This window comes from Chionomys nivalis, chromosome 2 (assembly GCF_950005125.1).
Source record: "Chionomys nivalis chromosome 2, mChiNiv1.1, whole genome shotgun sequence".
NCBI lineage: Eukaryota > Metazoa > Chordata > Mammalia > Rodentia > Cricetidae > Chionomys > Chionomys nivalis.
This window is the reverse complement of record NC_080087.1, coordinates 110,012,340-110,036,196: the sequence shown is the minus strand read 5'-3', so window position 1 is coordinate 110,036,196 and position 23,857 is coordinate 110,012,340. Positions and strand designations below refer to the sequence as shown.

The 23,857-nt window shown below is 39.5% G+C and overlaps 1 protein-coding gene across 3 annotated transcripts in view; it reads left to right on the top strand.

Moving 5' to 3' along the window:
* Dis3l2 (DIS3 like 3'-5' exoribonuclease 2) overlaps nt 1–23,857 on the top strand; it is a 381,117-nt gene that overhangs the window by 76,689 nt on the left and 280,571 nt on the right. For 2 of the 3 annotated variants that reach the window (XM_057762690.1, XM_057762691.1), the window contains exon 6: nt 14,891–14,932. The exons of the other annotated variant lie outside the window; for it this stretch is intronic. In XM_057762690.1, the coding sequence (XP_057618673.1) occupies nt 14,891–14,932 (42 nt within the window). The remainder of the gene's footprint in view (nt 1–14,890; nt 14,933–23,857) is intronic. 3 annotated transcript variants of the gene reach the window in all.

The following is a 23,857-nucleotide window of genomic DNA, read 5'->3' as shown; positions in this document are numbered from 1 at the left end:
TCTTCAAACTTTCTGTTATACTTCTCATCCATTTCTATAAGGGCATTTTTTACATGTTGTTTAAGGGCGTCAATCACTTTCATAAAGTCAATTTTATCTACCTCTTCATGATTAAGGTGTTCATGTCCACCTGTTGGGACGTCGCTGGGTTCTGGTGGTTTCATATAGTTTTTCAGATTGTTAGGTGAATTCTTGCATTGGCGCCTGCCCATCTCTTTCTCCGAATGCTCCCCTCTGGATGTTCTTTTACCGGATCAGGTCTCCTTGCCTACTGATGTACCTTCCCAGTGATGGCTCTCTGCAGTGCTAGCTCTCCTGGTGTTCTAGTGATGTCTCTCCTTGCTTGTTGCAGGCAGGCCAGTGAAACAAAGGAAGTCTCGCCTGCCTACTTGCCCTGAGGATTTGCCCCCAGCGCCAGACAGACTGAGCTGGATGGTGTTATGTGCCCAAAGAGGAAAGGGGGCAGAAGGAAGAAGGGTTCTGGATGCAAGCTGGGTGGGACAAAAAGAGAGAGGCAGTATGCGGGGTATAGAGCCCCTGCAGGGAGCCCAGGGAGTATAGGGAGGGGGATGAGGAACTTCAGAGTTCCCTTTCCAGGGCTGCTTCCGCTGCCCCTGGTCACAAACTCACCGCATTGCTGTCTCTCCTGGTGCCGAGATCATATCTCCATGCAGGTTGGGTAGTTCGTAAACAAAGCGCCTACCTTGGTTGGTGCAGGCGGGTCAGTGAGACAAAGGAGGTCTCGCCTGCCTATTTGCCCTGAGGATTTGCCCCCAGCGCCAGACAGACTGAGCTGGATGGTGTTATGTGCCCAAAGAGGAAAGGGGACAGAAGGAAGAAGGGTTCTGGATGCAAGCTGGGTGGGACAAGAAGAGAGAGGCAGTATGGGGGGGTAGAGCCCCTGCAGGGAGCCCGGGGAGTATAGGGAGGGGGATGAGGAACTTCAGAGTTCCCTGTCCAGGGCTGCTTCTGCCTCCGCTGGTCACAAACTCACCGCACTGCTGTCTCTCCTGGTGCCGAGATCAGATCTCCTTGCAGGTTGGGTAGTTCGTAAACAAAGCGCCTACCTTGGTTGGTGCAGGCGGGTCAGTGAGACAAAGGAGGTCTCGCCTGCCTGCTTGCCCTGAGGATTTGCCCCCAGCGCCAGACAGACTGAGCTGGATGGTGTTATGTGCCCAAAGAGGAAAGGGGACAGAAGGAAGAAGGGTTCTGGATGCAAGCTGGGTGGGACAAGAAGAGAGAGGCAGTATGGGGGGGTAGAGCCCCTGCAGGGAGCCCGGGGAGTATAGGGAGGGGGATGAGGAACTTCAGAGTTCCCTGTCCAGGGCTGCTTCCGCCACCGCTGGTCACAAACTCACCGCACTGCTGTCTCTCCTGGTGCCGAGATCAGATCTCCTTGCAGGTTGGGTAGTTCGTAAACAAAGCGCCTACCTTGGTTGGTGCAGGCGGGTCAGTGAAGCAAAGGAGGTCTCGCCTGCCTGCTTGCCCTGAGGATTTGCCCCCAGCGCCAGACAGACTGAGCTGGATGGTGTTATGTGCCCAAAGAGGAAAGGGGACAGAAGGAAGAAGGGTTCTGGATGCAAGCTGGGTGGGACAAGAAGAGAGAGGCAGTATGGGGGGGTAGAGCCCCTGCAGGGAGCCCGGGGAGTATAGGGAGGGGGATGAGGAACTTCAGAGTTCCCTGTCCAGGGCTGCTTCTGCCTCCGCTGGTCACAAACTCACCGCACTGCTGTCTCTCCTGGTGCCGAGATCAGATCTCCGTGCAGGTTTGGTAGTTCGTAAACAAAGCGCCTACCTTGGTTGGTGCAGGCGGGCCAGTGAGACAAAGGAGGTCTCGCCTGCCTGCTTGCCCTGAGGATTTGCCCCCAGCGCCAGACAGACTGAGCTGGATGGTGTTATGTGCCCAAAGAGGAAAGGGGACAGAAGGAAGAAGGGTTCTGACAGAAGGAAGAAGGGTTCTCATGGTATTTTTTAGCATTAGATAACATCTTAAGTTGCCACTGTGATTAATAAAGATGACTTTATCAGTTCGAATGTCTGAAGCCCAGTGTTAGTGTCAGAAAATAGTTTAGGAAACATTACTGTAGTGGCTGCTTGTGAGGACTAGGAGGACTAGAAGGTGTGGCAGCATCTCTGGGTGTTGTGGAGGCAAGTGTTGGTACTGGATTTCAGAGCCTTACTAGGTGCCTGACCAAGGGAGCTGACTGAGTGTGACGCCTAAAACCAAGAGCTGTAGTGCACTGGTAAGAGGAGGGTCAAAGGGTTATAGACCTAGATGCTGTCCTGCCTTAGTGGCAGCAGGTTTCAAGTGACACAACACAAAATTTCAAAGGGCAAATAGGCAGTTGTCATGTAGGAATGAGTAGGTTCCACCAGGGATTTCCAGAGATGTGGCACTTAATACAGAGTCTTATGGCAATCACTGGACCTGGAGTCACAGGAAGTCACACACAGGGAACACGGTCCAAAGCAGAAATAGAACTCTGAAAGACAGAATTCTGGGCTTTTTGGTTACAGCAAAAGACGCTTGGGGGCATAAGATTCAACTCTGGTGTCTTGGCTCTGAGAGGTGGGTTGAAAAGGAAGCCCTTTCTTGAGTTTAATTGGGAACTGAGGTGAGATGTAGCCATAATAATCAGCTCAGAGAAACTAGAGTAAAGGAGGCTGGCAGGATCATATTAAAATTAGACTCAAGTAGATAAAACAGTGTGAAACAGAACTTGACTAATAAATGAGATTTCAAGCAAAAATTTTACTCACTGGGACTTAGCCTTTGTATTCTTTTAACTAATGCTAAAAAGTGTAAGACAGGCTAGAGTCTGCTTGATACATTGATACCTGCTGGAAACCTTGTGCCCGGGGCTCCTTCACTTAGTTATCACGAATCATCTCATGTATTGTTGACCCCTCACACTGGTGTGAGAAGACAAGTGAGAGGAAATCAGTTAGGTCCTGCTCTAGTTGAGTCTAGATCTCTCTCAAGATACTATTGGGTCATTCAGCTTATAGTGCAATACAATATGTGTTCCAGAATAGCTAAGGACAGTTATGGACATTCTTCATCATGTCTATTGTGTGCTTACTAAGCAAGTTTTCCTTTGTGCAGGGATAGTGATGCTTAAGCTGTGATAGCTCAGATTTTTTTTTTTTTAAAGAAAAGATTGACTCAGAAAGAATTAGCTTGAGTTTGAAAGAATAAAGGAAGTTCTGCTCTTGTTCTAAATTAACCAAATAACAAAAAATCAAAGTGTACATTTAATCCCTAATTTTCAGTGGCTGTTCCAAACCTTCTCAGGGTCACAAGACATTGGCCTGGTACAGTAAATTGTTTCCTTTGACAATCAACATTTACTTGAAGCGATTGTTTGAAAGTTTTGTCTTCCAAGTTCTTCTTTAAATATGCACCCATCATGCTAGATTATATTTAATCCAATCTCTTACATAACTACTATCGTTTTGGATTGTTGTCAATTCCAGTGGAATTAGAATTTCTCAGAAATGTTTGCTTTCTTGGCCTGCATGGCAGTCCCAGAAAGGACTTGGAAGGTACTTAATGATGGAGGGGAGGTTTGGGAACCTCCACCCAGAGTTGTACAGTGGGTAAGGTGTACTACTACCATGATCAGATTTTCCTGAGATTCTTATGTACACAAACCTATTTTTAACATTCATCTTTTCTCACTCATTGCCAACTCTGGGCTCAAATACTTCAGGTTCTTGCCTGTTTTAAACATGTCTTCAGATCTCTGTAATTCAGGTTGAAATGTCTGAAATAAAGACTATATCATTTAAGGATAGAGTAGCTTATTTGTTCTGGGAAACTCCCAATTAATATTTTAGGATTATAAGTTAAAAATTAATTTCATTCCTCCTTAATTCCATGGAGATGGTTTGATGAAATCCATATTCATTGCAATGAATGAGTTAATATAGACAAGATACAACAAAAATGGCATGTGAGTGCTCCGGAAGCGTCATACTAACCCGCTAGTTCTAAAAATGAAAACTGTAAAGCTGTGCTTTGTATAAGGTACAAATGTTCTATTTCTAGCTCTTCAGTTTTCTACTGCTTTTTTTTGTGCACAGGAGACATAAAATATTTTTGCCTTTGAATATCTGAGTGCTGACTAGTCTGTGTAATAGAAGAATTTATACTGTGGGATAGTGTGGTTTATATCTTACACATGCTCCGTGTTCAGCAACATCCTCCAGTATTTTTGCTTTGTGTTAGTTTTACTCCAGAGTCTAGGCTGGATGGAACCATTGCCATGTATTCCTCTTGCCATGTATTCCTGTGGCAGAGGGACGCCAATATTTAAAATGCCTGGTCCAGAAATAGTAGAGAATCAGTTACCTGGCTCTACATAACCGGAAGAGGATCAAGAGGTGCAGTCTTCCTAAGTGTGTGTAATCAAAGGTAGCAGGATCTATTTACCAAATGGCATTTGTGGCTGTCATTCTGGATTAATTATACTCATTATATGTTACATGCTGAGTAACCATTTGAAAAATATATGCCAGTGCTTGTGGGATGAGCTTCTGCATCACTTATAGCAAACTCATCCTAATTAATGAAAATAGAATTCAGAAGTAACTGAAAATGATCCAGATGGTCATCAAGGTCACCCTTGGTTATATAATCTTGCTTTAAAGTACATTCTGTGATGCAAAGTAATTTTGTTGTTTTTCAAATTAAGTTAATGGTGCAATGGTATAGTTTTTGTAGTGGGAGGCTAACGATGTTGTATTTTAAAGAAATATACAAGGATTTATTTGACAATATTTGTAAAGCATAAGAGTTTATCAATAAGGGTAATATTATGATACTTCTACCTGCTACTGCTATTGTTTAGATTCTCATTTTTTTTTTATTTTAAGAAGCCAATAGGTCTACTGTATCCCATATCCAGTCATAATTTAGGACATATTTGTTACTGTCTTATGAATTTAGGTAATATATACCAGGCAGAAAGACTTTGTACAAAGGTCTATTGAAAAAATGATGGTAGCATTGGAGAGCCATATCATTGTAGTGCTTTGGAACTTACAATGTAAGAGAAGAGGTAGGCTGGTAGATAAAAAATGGGGGATGGTCTCAAATCATGAAATGTCTTGCTGCATATGAAAGTTCTAATATTAACATGTAGGCACTGGAAAGTCATGGAAGACTTTTCTGGCAAGGTGACAGTCATATTTGCTTATTAAAATATTCTGGTTGATAGGGTGAATGACCTAAAGGAAAAGGAAAAAAGTGGGAGATTGGTGGGAAAATTTGTTTAGAGATCCTTAAGGAGAGATGGTAAACCATAGTGGCATTGACAAATTCAAGGAGGAGATGAATTTAGATTTCAGTAAACCCAGTGATTGGATGTAGTAAGTGAGGTAGAAGGCGGAAACTAGGATGAGACCTATACTTTGTGTTTAGGTTATTGAGGGCACAACAGCATCATCTGCTATGGTAGGATCTAGAAAAGGGAACAGGCTCAGAGGCTGTGGTAGGAAGACTTCATTTGGCCTTGAGTGTGACATGCACAGGAACATAGGAACATGTAAAATTGTAAAACTAGAGAGGAGTTTCTCTTAGGATGTAGAGCTGAAGTGTAAGACCTTGACTAGTGGTGGATGTTTGGTTGACCTCAGTGGCACTTAATTGAATGGGGATTTTATGGAGAGATAAAAGAAGGATGGAACCTGGGGAGTACTGAAACACTTTGTATCTGCAGAGGAAGAGCATCCAGTGAAGGAGAGTAAACCGTGTGGGTAGAGACACGAACAGCACCAGGACAGAATGTGGTACTGGGAATGAAGACAGGGAAAATCTGAAGGAGGAATAGTTGTCCTGAGCTCACAGGAGCAGAAAAATCATCCTGGGAAGTTAGTTTTGGTTAATATGGACCATCTGTGATATTGACTATTGGAACATATTGATGGCCTGTTTCAGGTCCTTTTTGATCAGGCTATATATGGATCTTGCAGATGAGGTTCTATGTTATGTGTTTTGGAGTAGAGACCATATTGTCAGCCTTATGTCTCTGATATGTCTCTCTTTAGTACAGCCCAGCCCAGCTTCTCATTCTGTTTCTCCTCCACTGTCCTTCAGCTCTATTTTCATGCTCAAGGCCTTTATCAGTAACTTTAGCAGTGGTAACATGAATTGATCTTTGCAGTGGTCATAAAAAGAACAAGTATTTCTCTACTTGACTTTGAGACAGGGTCTCAAATAGCCCGGGCTGGCCTTGAACTCACTATGTAGCTGATTCTAGCCTTGAACTCCTGATCTTTATATCCCCACCTCCCAAGTACTTGATTACTGGCATTTGTACCATCATGCCTGTCTCTACTATGTCCTTTTAAGGCTACATGGGGACTGATTGTGTCAGGGTACAGAATGTCCTGGCAGATAGTCATCAAATAGACATCAGTGCTTGAGGCAAGTGACAAAATACAAGGCTACAAGTATGATGTGAGCACAGTCAGGAATAAAGGAGATATCTTATAGGCTGGCACAGAAAAAGGAGAATGACCAATATCAGTGGCTTGGAATATATATTGTTTTTTTTTAAAGATTTTTATTTATTATATATATAGGTTTCTTCCTTCATGTATCCTGCAGTACAGAAGAGGACACCAGATCTTATTACAGATGGTTGTGAACCACCATGTGGTTGCTGGGAATTGAACTCAGGACCTCTGGAAGAGCAGCCAGTGCTCTATTCCTCTGAGCCATCTCTCCAGCCACCTGGAATATATATTGTTATCAGGGGGAGTGTGGTGAGCCATCATGCTGCTTTGCCTGTGGAGTTATGTTGAAAAATTATACTGAACTAGACATTGTGGGTGATCTTAGAAGTATGGTTCTGACTACCAGCACAGAACATAGAAAACGATGTGAGGACTGTTAGGAGCAAGGGTGCTATTTGAATAGTGCTATTCCTTATGCAAAGTAGAGAAGTGAATTTGTCAGACATAACAAATGCCTTAGTGTAATAGGGCTAATTATCCTGAGGAACTCAGCTTGAGAAAGTTAGTCTAGTGAAGCAATGCAGAGGAAAGTGAGGTGAGAGGGAGCATCCTGGGTATGGTGGGAGTATCAACAGGATTACCAACTAGTCCTGGAGAGGGCCAAAGAATGCTTTTTGGAAAGAAAGTTTGGTAGGAAATAAAGACTGATGAGAAAATTAAGTGTAGAGTGGATCAAGGACCAGAAGACTTGATACGAAAAGAGCTCAAGCTGCTTTAGATTCAGGAGTTTTCATATGATTTACATGGGGAAGCTAGTAGCTGGAGATATATCATCAGCTTTGTTGAACTTTCTCCCCAGGCAGTGGCACAAGCAGATTGTACTCTTGAAAACCCAGTGTTTTAGTACATTTTGTGTTGCTATAACAAAATATATGGAAACATTTCTAAACAAAAGAAAGCTTGTTCTCTCCCAGTCTGAAGCACAGACAGGTTCAGTTGTATGTGAGGGGTATTTTCTGCTCCAGGGCGGCCCTTTGTTTCTGCCTGTGGACTCACTTCCTGATTTGAGCCTTACAGTCATCCTTACACTTTGTCACTTGACTTAGGCATTGGCCTTTATGTGATTACTGAAGGCAGAAAGATGGAAAAGCAGAGAGAGTGCTGCCTGTAAGAAGAGGGAGGGCCGGCATGACCTAACCAACCACCCGTAAAGTCTTACCTCCTAATGCCATCACTCTGTCACTGTCTGAGTCAAGAGGGTGTGTTTAAACTGTAGCAGCATCCACCAATGGTTCCAGGAAAGGAAATAACCCTGCACGAAGAGTTGTAACACATCTGTGAACACACGACACATGGGGAAGTGAGGTCTCATGTCTGTAATACACTGTGATGGTATCTTCAGTTGGTAAGTGCTGTTGTCTCAGACCTTTGGGGTAAGGTTAGGATGTCTTTGGAAAATGAGGGGTTGAACATTGGCAGCCTGTATATGTTGACTTTGGACTTTCTGCCACTTCTCTCTAATTTGCTCTTGATGTTAGGTGTGGTATTCCCTTTGGGTAGATCTGAATGCTGGCAGCTCCAAGTGTGGTCCATGTGCTTGAAGCCCCACACACTCTCAAGCTCTGTTCTCAAGACCCAGTGGATAAGAATCTGCATTTAACAAGAGCCCTGTATGATCTGTGTGAGCATTGGTATTTAAGAAGTGCTTATATAGATGATTAAATAAAACTAAATGATATTTCAGTTTATATATTATTTCCTTAAAGTATTATCTTCAGAAAATGTGGTATATTTCCACAATGGAGTACTACTACACAGCAGAGAACAATAATGACATCTTTAAATTTGCAGACAAATGGATGGCTCTAGAAATCATCATATTGAGTGAGGTAACCTAGAACCAGAAAGATAAATATCATATGTACTCACTCATAAGTGGCTTTCAGACATAAAGCAAAGAAAAACCAGCCTACAATTTACAACCCCAGAGAGCCCAGACAACAAAGAGAACCATGTAGAGATCTAATCTACATGGGAAGTAGAAAGAGACAAGAGATCCTGAGTAAATTGGGAGCATGGGGACCATGGGAGAGTATAGAAGGGGAGAGGAGAGGAACAAAGGGGAGCAGAGAAAAATATATAACTCAATAAAAACAATTAAAAAATTAGTATCTTCAAAGGTACATCCATGCTGTAACACATCAACATTTTGTCCTCTTTGATAGCTGTATCACAGTCAATGGCTGTACCACAGTTTATCTTCTCACCAGTTGATAAACATTTGTGTAGTGTTGTGATGCTTATTTACCTTTAAAATAAAGAATTAACAGAAGGAAACACATATATACACATTATTTTAGCTGGAGAATAGCCCTCTGAGGATTAAAGTGATGATACAATTCCCTGTGTAGGTCTAGGTGCTCCCTGCAGTCTCTACCTTCCTTCCTCCCTCCCTTCTGCAGTTAGCTGCAGCAGATGAAGGAGAGAGAGAGATATTATTCTTACAGTGGTAGTGAGAAAAATATGTTTATTGACAAAAGGTTAGGTTGATCTGTCATGGATTGTTTTTATTCCAAGACTTCTGTAACCTTTCTCCATTTTTCAAAGACCTTTTAAGTTCAAGTGGTTATGTCATTTCTCTTAATAGTCTCCAGTTTCACTCATTTTTTCCTGAAGAATTACCTCTTACCTTGTGTCTGTAATGATGCATGTTTTCTATTTCTTCCAATTAATTGAGAGCATGTTTTAGTTCTTTTCAGTATATTTTGAAATCTTACTGAAAATAAACTTTAAATGTTTATCACTTTTGCATAGTGTAGGCCAAAGCACCTGTGAGAACAACTCAAAAGAGGAGAGGTTGCTCTGGGAACACGGGTCCAGAGGTTCATCTCATGACTTAAGTGGGTGCAGGTCATGGTTTCAGGGGTTCTGTGCAGGGTTGCTTGGCCCCATGTACATGGTGTCTTGGCAGTGTGGGTGTATGGAGGAAGCTGTTGACTTCATGACAGGAAGCAGAGGACAATCTCTGGATTAGATATAACTTTCAAAGGCACACAATAGAGACTTACTTTCTCCAGCTAGGGACCAGGCTTCTAATGTGTGAGCCTATGGGAGACATTTGCTAATCAGACAGTGGTAGTTATTTTTGTGTCTTGAAATGTTGACAGTCTGAAATCCCTCCCAGGAACTTGAGCATCATATCTTTCCATTTCTGTGCCGTACTTCAGTGACATAATTTGGAGGGGCTGAAAAGGGGAGGTAACTTCTTTTTCTTTATCTGAAAAGGTAAAAATTTAGAAGGCAGTATGAAATGTTTAAGTTACTATATTTAAAGTTTAGGAAAGAGACTTCATTTTTAAGTTCAGCTACCTACACTGTCAAAAATATTATTTATAATTGGAGTTTATTTTTGGATTGGGTTGTTTCCTTGCTGTTCAGTTTTTGTTTTTAGTTCTTCATATAGTCTAGATACTAATCCTCTGTCAGATGTATATAGCTGGCAAAGTTTTTATCCTATTATGCAGGCTGCCTCTTCATTTTTATTGACTGCTTTCCTTGCTGTACAGAAACTTTTTAGTTCATGAGATCCTGTTTGTTGATTATTGGCTTTACTTCCTGAGCAGGGAGCCTGTTCAGAAAGTCTTTACTTATTCCTAAATCTTAATGTGCATGCTTTATTTATTTTTTCTATAGCTGTTTCAGAGTTTCAGTTCTTATGTTGAGGACTTTGATCCATTTGGAATTGATGTTTTTGCAGGGTGAGAGAGAAGGATCTAGGCTCTTTCTTCTTCCTGTAGACATTGAGTTTTACTATTACCACTTGTTGACAAGATGCTGTCAAATATCAGATGGCTATAGTAGTGTGGTCTTGTATCTGGGCCCTCAATTCCATTGATCTTTATGTCTGGTTTTTGCCAGCACTATTTTACTTTTCGTTCCATTACTATGACTTTATAGTATTACTTGAAATCAGGTATAGTAGTATCTCCACCAGCATTCCTTTACTTAGAATTGCTTTGGTTGTCTTTCCATATAAATTTTAAGATTTTTTTTTCTGTTTCTTGGAGTAGTGTATTAGTTTTTTGATTGGGATTGCATTGAATATGTAGATTGCTTTTTGTAGGATGGCCATTTTATAGTATTAATCATATGAATTCATAATTATAGAAAGGCTTTTTATCTTCCAGTGCTTTCTTCAGTTTTATTCTTCAGTATTTTAAAATTTTCATTATGAAAATATTTTTCACATTTTTTGTTAGGGTTATTCCAGTGTGTGTGTGTGTGTGTGTGTGTGTGTGTGTGTATTTTGAGGCTGTTGTGAATGGGTTTGATGCCCTCACTCTTTCTCAATAACCTTTTCTGTAGAAGGCTACTAGTTTTTATAGGCCTACTTATACATTCCGATTCTTTGATGAAAATGTTCATTAATTCTAGGAATTTTTAATGGATTCTTCAGGGTCTTTTATGTATGGGATTATATCATCTACAAATATACTTTGACTTCTTTTCCAATCTGTAGTTCTTCTGTTTAGTCGTCTCCATAGGTAACAGACACATACATGGTGCACAGACATACATGTAGGCAAAGCCCCCATATACATAAAAAAAAAAGACTTCATCAAGCCCTAGTATATGATCTATTTTAGAGAAAGTCCCTGGGTTGCTGAGAAAACTGGGAATTATGCAGTGTTTGGATGGACTGTTCTATATATATCTAAGTTTGTTTGATCTATGATGTCGCTTAATTCAAACATTTCTCTGGTTTTTTTTTTTTTTTGTTTGTTTGTTTTTGTCGGGATGGCCTGTCAATTAGTAGTCATCCACTACTGCTATGCTGGGGCTAATCTGTGACTTTTCTTGTAATAGCATTGTCATGGGTAGACCTGTGTTTGACGTATAAATTTAGAATTGGAGTGCTCTCTCATTCACTATGAAGTGACTCTTATCTTTTCTCACTAGTTTGGTTTGAAGCTTTTTTTTGTCAGATGTTAGGTCTGTGACACCTGTTTGTCTCCTAAGTTCATTTACATGGGTACCCTTTCCATTCTTTTACCCTAAGGTGGACCTGCACTGCATTTCTTAGAAGTCACAAGTAGTTCTTATTTATTTATTTACTTATTTGAGATAGAGTTTCCTCTGTCCTGGAACTCACTCTATAGATCAGAGCCAGCCTGCCTCTACCTCCCCAGTGCTGGGATTAAAGGTGTGCACCACTACCACCCGGCTTGATTCCTCCCTTCAAAACTTTTTAAAGTTATCATTTTTTTAGGATTTTATACATGAGTACTATATTTACATAATTTCATCACCTCCCTCTTTCTCTTCCATCACTTCCGGTGTCCTCTTTATTTCCTCTACTCTCTCTTAAATTTCTGACTTCTTTTCTTACATATATATGTGTGTACATGTGTGCGTGTACACACACACCCTGCTGAGCCTGTTTAGTGTTTCTCATGTGACTGCTTGGGATTAGATAGCCTCCCAGGATTACTAGTAGAAAGCAGCATGAGAGAAATACCAAAGTCACATACAGAGACAGGCCTTGCATCAAGAGGAGAGCTGATTCTCCCTTTCTCAGTAGCCACTAACTGCCTGTAGCTCTTCATCTAGGGTGGTACCTGTGAGATTTTCCCTGTATGGTTTGGCAAGTCAAATGATATTGTCACTGTGTAGATCTTACTTATACATCTGTATTTTTTAAGATTTCATGGGTATCATCTGCTATATATAAATGATACTATCTCACAGTAGACCTCCTGGTCTTCTTAATCTTTCTGTCTCTCTTGTTCAGGTTCTTTTTTTTTAAATTAAATATTCTTTTTTAATTAATTAATTTATTTATTTATTAAAGATTTCTGCCTCTACCACCTCCCATTTCCCTCCCCCTCCCCCAATTAAGTCCCCCTCCCTCGTCAGCCCGAAGAGCAATCAGGGTTCCCTGCCCTGTGGGAAGTCCAAGGACCACCCACCTCCATCCTGGTCTAGTAAGGTGAGCATCCAAACTGCCTAGGCTCCCACAAAGCCAGTACGTGCAGTAGGATCAAAAACCCATTGCCATTCATTGTTCTTGAGTTCTCAGTAGTCCTCATTGTCTGCTATGTTCAGCGAGTCCGGTTTTATCCCATGCTTTTTCAGACCCAGGCCAGCTGGCCTTGGTGAGTTCCCGATAGAACATCCCCATTGTCTCAGTGTGTGGGTGCACCCCTTGTGGTCCTGAGTTCCTTGGTCGTGCTCTCTCTCCTTCTGCTCCTGATTTGGACCTTGAGATTTCAGTCCGGTGCTCCAATGTGGGTCTCTGTCTCAGGTTCTTGCTTTTTTTATGCAGTCTTTACTTTTGGACTGGGGGAATTATTATTGGAAGTTGTATTTGATTCCTGCCATCTTGTACTATTTGTTTTTCTCTCTTTTTCTCTTGTTTAATCATTACTCTAGTGGTTTTTTTTTTGGGGGGGGGCTTTATGCTTGAATTCTTTTTTTCTCTTTAGCCTGAAGGATCCCTTTAAATATCTTCTACATAGTTGTCTTAGTGCTCATAAATCCCTTTAGTCTATTTTTATCTTGTAAAGTTTTCATTTTTCCTTCAGTTATGACAGATAGCTTTGCTGGACATGGTAGTCTAGGTTTACAGTTGTTATCTTTCAGAACTTAAAGTACACCATTCCAGACCCTCTTTGTTTTTAAAACAGAATAATCTGCTGTTGTTACACCCTGCCTTTGTGACTTCTTGATATTTCTCTCATGCTGCTTTCAATGTATTTTCTATGTTCTGTATATTTTATGTTTTATATATGACAGGGGAGCTTCTGTTTTGGTATGCCTATTTGATGTCCTAAACCCCTTCTATAGCTGAATTGACATCCGTTTTTCTAACTCTGGGACTTTTTTTTGGTATAATTCTTTTGGAAATGTTTTCTATGACTTTAGAACAGGATTCTTCTGTGCCTGTAACTTACAGATTTGGTCCTTTTAGGATGTAGCATGTATCTTGGAATTCTCATTGGTACCTTCTTATTATTTAATTTTGTCTTCACATTGGACTTTTCCAGTTCCTCCACCATGTCCTTTGAACTCAGATACTTTGTCTTCTCCTGATCCACCAAGCTTTAGTTATGAGATTTCTGGTACTTCTTTGGCATGAAGTTCCTCTTTAATGAATTTCTTTTTCTTAGTTTTAACATGTGTTATTGATTTCCCTTTCTTACACGTCAAGCTTCTGCCTTGAATCTTGCTTTTTTTATTAAATATTTTTTTCCTGTATAGGTTTCTATGTGTTTTTATTTACACATTGTACTTTGAACTAGCTTTTTTTTTTTTTAATTTAAATGATGTCCACAATTCATTTGTTTATTCAACTTGATTGGCTGAATATTGGCTGTATTAGGCACTGACTTAGGCCCTGGGATTGTAACTGCCATCTTCTGATGCCCTCTGTCAGTTTTCAGATCCACAGTGCTTTTGAACATGCTGCTCAACAGAGAGTTGAACATTGAGGTGACATAGATGCAGGAGCCTGATGGAGGTGATAGGAAGCTCTGCCTGGTAGAGCTTGTTCGAGTTTCTTATCATCGATGACATTTGAGATTCAGGTTGAGAGTTTGCCAAAAGAACCTTTAGGAGAGAAGAAAAGCTTTCAGAACTGTGTGTATAAAGATATAGAAGCATTTGTTCCTTTAAGTATAAACTGGTCATGGTAGGGACTGGGTATCTGTCTTTATAGTCATGTGTCTTGTCAGAATATAGTCTTGTCAGTTCAGGCTGGGATTGCATTCTAGGTCCTTCACTTCCTGGCTCTGAGCTTTGGAGTGTGTGGGTTAATTATAAATGGTGTGTGTGTGTATGTTGGTGAAAATTAATGACTTAGAATTACCTAACATAGTCCTTGGGAAGTCATGGATGCTTCTAAAGTGTGTTTCATATGTTCCTTTTACTTTTCTTGTAGCTTGTAGCTTGTGGCTACCTGATACCTGACATACAGTAGGCAGGGAGTAAATATTTGTTGAATAAGTCCAGTATTTTACAGTATTAGAAAAACATCTGGTTCATTTTATTTGATGTAACATTTTGTGATGAGAAAGAAAGAGCGTATGGTAAATTCACTAAATTTGTGATCTTTTGAAGCAGATTTTTTTTTTTTTTTTTTTAAGAACTAAGTGTCATTGATGGGGCAGCAGAAATTCAGTCAGATTTTCTATGTGTTTGTATATGGGAACTAGATATAATTTTCCCCTTTGTATATAAAATATAAATTATTCTGTTTTCTTTTCTCCTTTCCTTCCTTCTCCTCCTTCCCTCCCTCCCTTCCTCCCTCCTTCCTTCTTCCCTTACCTTCCCTTTTCTTCCCTTCCCTTTCTTTCCTTCCTTCCCTTCATTTCCTTCCTTTCCTTTCTTTCATCCCTTTTTTCTTTCCTTCTCCAAACTTGCTGTATAGCCAAGGATAACCTTGTCTCTGCCTGGAGTGCTGGGATTACAGGTATGTACTTTCATGCCAGGTTTTACATAGTGCAAAGGATCAAACCTAGAGTTTATTATAAAGCATCTTGTAAAAGATACAAAAGCAGCCAGATGATGGAGTGGTATGGAGCGTAACAGAAAGTTATATCATTTGTGAAGTATGAGTAGACATGGGGGTTTATTTTCAAAGACTTTGTCCCCTGAGATCCATCTTACTTTTATTAGATACCTTTGGAGGAAATATTGAACAAGGACTTTAGCCCAGTGCGCTCAGAAGCCCATACATTATATCACTAGGTTTTTGGAAAAGAAAGAAAAGTAGTTAAGTAGTGGAAATCAGGAATTGTGAACTCAAATATGTCTATGAATTAGTTGATAGCAGAGGAATTTTAGTAAAGGACAGGGCAAAACTCTTTGTTGATTTGATGATGAAAAGATATAATATTAGGGGTGTGTGCGCGTGTGCACTTGTGCAAGTGTTGATAGCTGCCACAGGCTTCCTCATAAGTCTCCTTTCTTTTTGATTGGAGGAGTTATGTTTTGCTTGGGGGATTTCAAACATGTGATGTCAAAATGCTGTTGATTAGATAAGTTAATTTCTTTACCTATCCGTTCTAGAAAAGTCAATTTCAAGCTGTTCTTGAGTGGATTATTTAATTTTTCCCCCAGAAAACAGTTTAAACACTTTATTATCAGATAAATTTATGGCAGTGTGTGCCGACTCCTAAACTGATTTCTAGAGATTGTAATTGATAAAGAGTAATTTCATTTTTGTCTTACTTTCCTTTGTTCTTGTCCAACTTCTGGCTGCTTGCCATTTGGTGGGCAGGAAATTCTTCAGGAGCTGGTCATATGAGATGAGGGACTGTTGTCCTCACAGCTTCATCCTCTGATGCTCAGGGCACAAAGGGCTTTTACAGGGAGAAAAGGGAGAAAAGCACAGGTGACAGGAAAGCTATGTGCTAGATGGGATGTTCTTCATGGATTTCTTCTTAGGCCTATAGTTCTATAGACATAGCACTTTCAGGCAAGTCAAATCTCTTAGCATGGTCTGGAAAGATTGCTCAGCAGGGCCCAGACTCAGTTCCCGGCATCCACATGGTGGTTATCAACTGTGTGTAACTCCAGTTCCTGGGGATCTGACACCCTCTTCTGGCCTCTGTGGGCACTGCTTGCATGTGTACATAAAATAAAAACTCAAACCTCAGCAGTTTCACGTTTTGTGTTAGTTGTTGCATGAGCTTAAAAGTAAGGAAATGTGAGCTGGGTGGTGGTGGTGCACACTTTAATCCTAGCACTCAGGAGGCAGAGGCAGGCGGTTATCTGTGAGTTCGAGGCCAGCCTGGTCTACAAGAACTAGTTCCAGGACAGCTCCAAACTACAGAGAAACCCTGTTTCGAAAAACCAAAGGAAAAAAAAAGGTAGTTTTGTGCAATGTAGAAATCTAGAATTTTGGTGGTCCTGTTTCTTCGTCTTTTATATGGTTATATTGATGTGTTTACTTTGTAAGAGTCTATCATATCAGACACTAGGTTTGTATACTTTTCTATATGCAAATAAACTGAGTTATACTGACTAAAGGTATTTAAAACAGGAGGAAAATTTAATGGTATTACTCTGTGCTACTTTTAATTAGTACACAAATATAATTGTGTTTTAATAATTTATTTTTATTTTATATACATTGGTATCTTGCCTGCATGTGTGAGGGTATCAGATTATCTGAAACTTGAGTTATAGACAGTTGTGAGCTGCCATGTAGGTGCTAGGAATTGAACCCAGGTTCTCTGCAAGAGCAGCCAGCACTGAGCTATCTCTCCAGCTCTTATAATTGTGTTTTAATTGAACTTATCAAGATGAGCACAGCAGATTTGACTACAAAGTTTTGATATTCCTTTCCATCAGCAAACTCACAATCTAGCCTTGATCTTTCCCCCACCCCGTGGTGATTTTCTTTTTTTAAAAAATTTTATTGATTTTTTAAATTTTACTGATTTTTATTGAGCTCTAGATTTTGCTCTGCTCCCCACCCTGCCTCTCCCCTCACCTTCAACCCTCTCCCAAGGTCCTCATATTCCCAAATTACTCAGGAGATTTTGTCTTTTTCTGCTTCCCATGTAGATTAGATCTATGTAAGTCTTTCTTAGGGTCCTCATTGTTGTCTAGGTTCTCTGGGATTGTGATTTATAGGCTGGTTTTCTTTGCTTTTTGTTTAAAAAAGCACTTATAAGTGAGTGCATGTGATAATTGCCTTTCAGGGTCTGGGTTATGTCACTCAAAATGATGTTTTCTAGCTCCACCCATTTGCCTGCAAAATTCACGATGTGTAGTACTCCATTGTGTAAATGTACCACATTTTTTTTAGCTGCAATTGTCCACTCTGTCTGACTTTATGTTCTCTAGTGGGATATCCTTGTCATAGGTTTATTTGTTTTAGAACCTTCTTCTAGATTGGTTCCCTATGTTGCAAGTTTTCCAAGGCTCAGGTTGTTACCCTCTTTGAGTCGTACCCCTTCTTCAGAGTGTTGAAGCAAGAGCTGGGATCTGTCTACACATGGGCTAATGGTTAAGTCAGACACTGATGACAAAGCATGTGTGGGGTAAGTCCTCCATTCACTGAAATACTGACTTAGTGGTTAAGAACATCTGGAAAATTAAATGTAACTGTTAGGGCATACAAGCATATTTGTTCCATAAAGTGTGTGTATGTATTGAAAAATTACATTTGTTTATTTGTATGTGTGCATATGTGCCACAGCCCACATGTGGAGGTCAGAGGAAAGCTTGTGAGAGTTTCTATTATGTGGGTCCTAGGTCATCAGGCTTGGTGGGAAGACCATTTACCCACTGAATCATCTAACTGGCTGTGACATTGGATGTTTTTATTTATGCTTATTTAAAAAGGTAATTTTAGAATGTAATGACTTGTTTTTCATTCTTATATCTTTGATGCTGAGTTCATAGTTTTGTATTTTTAAAAGTTAGAAATATAACAGTGCTTTTAGGGTAAAACATCTGTCAGTATTTCCATTATAAAGTGTAATTTTTAAGAGTTTAAAAGTTAGCTGTAAAAATTTGTTCTTGGCTGATACTTAGTATACAAAAATCTCAGCCTGGGTTAATTTCCAGAATTTTTGCAGCAGCATAAGCTAAGGTTACATGGTCGAATTGGTGTACACTGAGCTCAGTTTTTCTTTCTATCAGCGTAGGGGAGGATGACAGATTTTAAAAATGAAAAAAAACCAGTATGAACTTTTTTCTTGAGTTGTATTCATAGAAAACTGTTGTTTTAAAAAATGTTACTACAAGCCGGGCGGTGGTGGCGCACGCCTTTAATCCCAGCGCTTGGGAGGCAGAGGCAGGTGGATCTCTGTGAGTTCAAGGCCAGCCTTATCTATAAGAGCTAGTTCCAGGACAGGAACCAAAAGCTGCAGAGAAATCCTGTCTCAAAAAATCCAAAAAAAAAAAAAAAAAAAAAAATAATAATAATAAAAAAAAATGTTACTACATCATCTTAAAGGTAACCATTGCTTGAATATAGAAAAATTGAAGCCGGGTGTGGTGGCACACACTTGGAACCCCAACACTCTGGAGGCAGAGGCAGGAAGATCTCTGTGACTTCAAGGCCAGAATAGCCTACATAGTAAGACCCTGGTCTCAAATAAACCAACCCAACTCAACCCAAACTGTACCACCAAGGACAACCTGCAGCCAAACTCCTTTGGGATCAGGCTACTGCACCTCCTTTTAAGGTCAGCATTCAGGGCTGCACAGTGACTATGGTCCCAAACACCTTTTTTTTTTGTTCTGTTTTGTTTTGTTTCCTGCTCTAGTTTGTTGAAAGGTAGCTTTCCATTTGTTACATGGCTTAGGTGTTTGCAAAGGAAGCCAGAAAATGCTGAAAAAAGGTTATCTTTATGCATGGTTGGAGACTTAGCCAGTGAAGCTTGAGAGCTTTCAGTTAATGTAATTTTCCTACTAAATCTCTAGGCAGGTCTTAGCTTGAAGCTATGAACCATAGTGTAGATAAACTTTTTGCTTTTATGTTATTGCAAACGTGTATGCACATACAGTTCTGATGCATTTTACAGCTCATGACCAGGTTTTTCCTTCAGTTCTTTTCTAGAGTGTCTTCATAGTTAAGCCCTATAAGTAGGTTCCCTCCAGAATAATTTCATATGAGGTAGCTAGACTAGCTTTTAGTTGACAGTAGATGCCTCTTGGTTACTGAATCATGGAAGTACATGCATGTAAAGCCTTTAGGGAACATTTGAAATCTTGTCAGTTTTACGTGAAACATGACTTTCTATGAAATATGAATTAGAATTAATACTGGGTTTTATGCATTCATTCAGAAATATAATATCCATGGTGGAAAAAGAAATACCTTCCTAAAGACATGCTTCCTCCCTCCACAAGCACCCTGATTTAACACTGCCCTCATAAAAATAACAGCAAACCCTTAATTTTTAAACCCAAGTAACTTCATTAAACAAATGTATTTTGAGAATCAGGCTAGAGTTCTTAGGAACTTGCTTTAGGTTCTTCATGTCATCTTGACCAATGGCTGGGGCACCATGCTTTAGTGGACAAAAGTCCCCCTCCACCATTGACTTCAGAGACTGTTATGTGTTGTTCTCTCTGAAATTATCTTTGCTGAGATGCTATCACTTTTGCCTAGGTGGCTTACTTTCAGAGAGATGTCTGCTCATGTTGTCAGGACTCATGAGAGCTAAGTGCTAGAATCTTGAGTGTGGATGTCATAGTGGCATTAAGCAAATGTTTGATTCACAGATCCTAAGAAGTGTGTGTGATTCTGTACAGAGATGCTCTTTGGGAAAGAGCAGATCATGTTCTTCTCAGAGGCATAATTAGTTGTTCTCATTACTTGCTGAGAGGTAATTTCTTACCATTATTTATTTAGTTTAAATTGCAATGGATCTGTTACATAGTGCTTTCACTGGAATTACTCTTTTCCCAAGAAAACCTGTTTCCTTTTAGCACAGAAATGCAGATTCTATGAAGACCTCTTAGTGAACAAGAACCAGTAAACATACACACACATACACACACACACACACACCCCTCTATCCATTAAATTTATGTCTATGAAATATCATTAATTCCAGTAAAGCACCACAGAGTTTATTCTAGTTTTCTATTTACATCTCCTTTCTCTGACACGAGAAGTCTTGATTTTATTACCTAATATATATTTCTGTGAAGAATGGCATGGAGATTTTGATTAGATTGCATTGACTCTGTATATTGTTTTTGGTAAGATGGTCATTTTCATAGAATTGAACCCACCAATCCATGATCATGGGAGGTCTTTCTATTTTCTAGGGCCTTCTTCGATTTTTCTAGAGTTTTAAAGTTTTCTTTGTAGGATTCTTTGCTTCCTTAGTTAATTTATTCCAAGTGGTTCTATCTATCTATCTATCTATCTATCTATCTATCTATCTATCTATCTATCTATCCATCCATCCATCCATCCATCCATCCATCCATCCATCCATCCATCTATCATCTATCTATCTATCTATCTATCTATCTATCTATCTATCTATCTATCTATCTATCATCTATCTATAATACTACTCTTTACCTGGTAGATAGGGTTTTTTTTTTTTAGTTCATTCTGACATTTTACTCATGCATTGCCTCTTAGCAACATGAAATAGGCCATTCTGTCTCTGGTAATACCCTCTTTTCTTGAAATTTTTTTTTTTTTTACCAGCCCAGGTGTGTGTGTGTGTGTGTGTGTGTGTGTGTGTGTAGACCAGAAGTCAAACATTTTTCTTTATTACCTAGGAGCCACCCACTTTGTTGTTTCGTTTTGTTTTTTGAGACAGGGTCTCTTACTGGGACATGGGTCCCACTGATTAGGGTAGATTAGTCAGTAAGTGAGGCCCAGGGATTTACTTGTTTCTGCCTTCCCAGTCCCAGATTATAGGCATATGCCATCATGCCTAGCTTTTTTTTATGTGGGTGCAGGGATCAAACTCATGTGCTCATGGTTACATGGCAGGCATTTTGCTGACTGAGCCATTGCCCTAGCCCCACTATCCCCGCTAATTATTCTTAGTCTCTTAGTAGAGATCAGCTGTATGGAATATGCCCAACCTGGAATATGGCTCTTGTTTCAGTGCCTGATGTTCTCTTGTCCTCAGATATTTTTTTACTCTAACTATCTGATTTTCAGAAATGGTCTGCAGATTAAATTTATTTTTCAGTGAGTTCCAGGATATTGAAATATATCCGTGAGATGTGAAATGCATTTGCTGCAGGTTGGTATGATTGATGTGAGAGAATTTGAGGTTAGATACTACTTAAGTCCCTATATAAGTAAAAGCCTTAGATGTAAATGATCTTTATTTTAGTTGACAAGTTATCAAAACATTTAGGTTATTTTCTTTCCTGGGTAGTATTATATTCCTGTTTTGATTCTGTGTCAAAAATCGTTGTGATTCTAAAAGGAGTAATAGTTGATTCAAGCAAATATTTACAGCCCTATCAGTAGATTTTCAGAAATAAAAACACAGAATTTTCTTTAAAAAGAACGCAAGTTTTGTCATTTCTAAGGAGACTTAGATCTTTTTTTCTTTACGAGGAGGCACACGTTGTTCATATTCCTCTGACATAGGCGAGTGCCAGTCTAGTCTCTGTGTAGGTCTTATAGCTGATGGGACAGCTATAAAAAACTTGGTGAGAGTAAAATGTTTTAGAACCCACAACAACTAAAAATTAATTAAAAGCCCCTTATTGAGTTATAAGTGTTTGTGGCAGTGTTGACTAGTGTTTCATCATACGACATCAATGAAAGCTTAGTTCTGGACACATATCATTTGCTCTTTGTCCTGCACGTGCTGTCATGCCACACTGTAGTGGACACTGGTGGGAACAGCTTGCCTCAAGTATGAGGTTACTCTTTATTATAAATTGTATTTTTATCTGTACGTAAGAAGTTTTCTCCTTTTTAGAAACATAATGTCTTAATGTTAGAAAATGAAGACCTTTAATATTTTCCTACTGTCATTCCTCAACATAGAAGTATTAAAGTTAGTATATCTTTGAGTTGGATAATGTTAGAATGTTTGACAAAACCGGTCTCGCTGAACATAATGGACAATGAGGACTACTGAGAACTGAAGAACAATGGCAATGGGTTCTTGATCCTATTGCACGTAATGGCTTTGTGGGAGCCCAGGTAGTTTGGATGCTCACCTTAATAGACCTGGATGGAGGTGGGTGGTCCTTGGACCTCCCACAGGGCAGAGAAACCTGCTTGCTCTTTGGGCTGAGGAGGAAGGAAGACTTGATTGGGGGAGGGGGAGGGAATGGGAGGTGGTGGCGGGGAAGAGGCAGAAATCTTTAATAATTAAATAAATTAATTAATAAAAAAAATTGTTGTTTGACTAACAGACGAGTTTCACAAAAAACTACTAAATGAATTTTGCTTGACAATTAGTTCATAATTGTCAATAATTTTTATATTGCCCCTAAACATACTTTTATCATTTATAATATATATTACTATTATTCTCACTATTGATAACTATAAAATGAAGAAATTGATCAACTCTAAAAAATATTGAACTTTTATGTATGTATTTTATTAGTATGTCCTATAGTATCAAATATTCATCCAAGATATAATTCTTTTTATAAAATGAATGTACCCATATTAAAACTTTATTAAGGCTTTAATAAATGATAAAATTATATGAACACCCAAGAATTGTTTTAAAATAAATTTCATGCCAATTGTGATGACTGAAGCCTGTAATCCTAGCATTCTGGAGGCTTAAGCAGGTTGATTGTTGAATGTTTGAAGCAATATGGTCTACATAGTGAGTTGTAGGGAGCCTGAGCTGTGGAGTGAAATCCTCTCTCAAAAAAACTCAGAAAAAGAAAAATGATTTATGATATTTTACTGGTAATTTTAAAATTTCTAAACCTATTTTATACTATATAACTAGTGTCACATAAAAATGTCTTGAGTTCAAGATATTGCAAGATGAAAAAGTTTAAGAAATGGTGGTCTAGTTATTCTAGTTTAATTCTCTGCTGTGGTCATTGGTGCAAGAATGGACATGTGACCCATATCAGCCCCAAAGAACCTGACCTTGGGGTTCTTGCAAAGTCCTTTAGTGAGAGATTCATTTCTTCTGCTGGGTTAGCTATGAAGATGAACATAATCTGAAACTACTTATGTTTGTCTCCTTCACCCTTCTCTGTGAAGACAGGCCACCTGCTGCATCAATAGAGAGCTAATATTAAAGAAAACTGAGCGTGACTGACACCCCCCCTCCTTATGACGTGCATGTATGCGCGTGTGCACACATATGCTAGAGTCAGAAAGCAAACCCTAGAAATATCAGTTGAGACCCTTAATCTGATGGGAGTGATTTGTTTTCACATATATCAATAGTTACTTTAAAAATGCACCTGTTTTCTAGGTTATGGGGGTAGATCAGAAGCTTTCTGTTTCACATTGTAAGGAAAAGACTCAGAGTAAGAAAGGGCAAATTATATTCCAAAGAGAGAAAAGGCATTGGTAGTCAGAAAGAGATGATATAAAATTCAGAAAAGCCCAGATAAGTAGAGATTATGCAGAAAAAGTAGAAAGCCTTTTCAGCTTCAACGGCACCTGAAGCTACAACTACAAGGGAAGGTGTGCAGCACTGGTGATGACCTGCTGGTATGCTTAGCTTCTGCAGAAAGCCCATAGCTCTTGCGAGCTCTAATTCCAGTGGGAGATTTGGTTTAAAAGTCTCTTGAACCTGCTTGTAGGAAGAAGAGAACCAGCTTCATGTTGTTCTCTGACCTCCACATGTGCACTGTGGTGTACACACAACACACACACACACACTAAATAGTTAGCAGTGTAAACTCTTGAATAAGAGAGCACCTATTGAGAGTCACCTTCTTGGGAACTTGA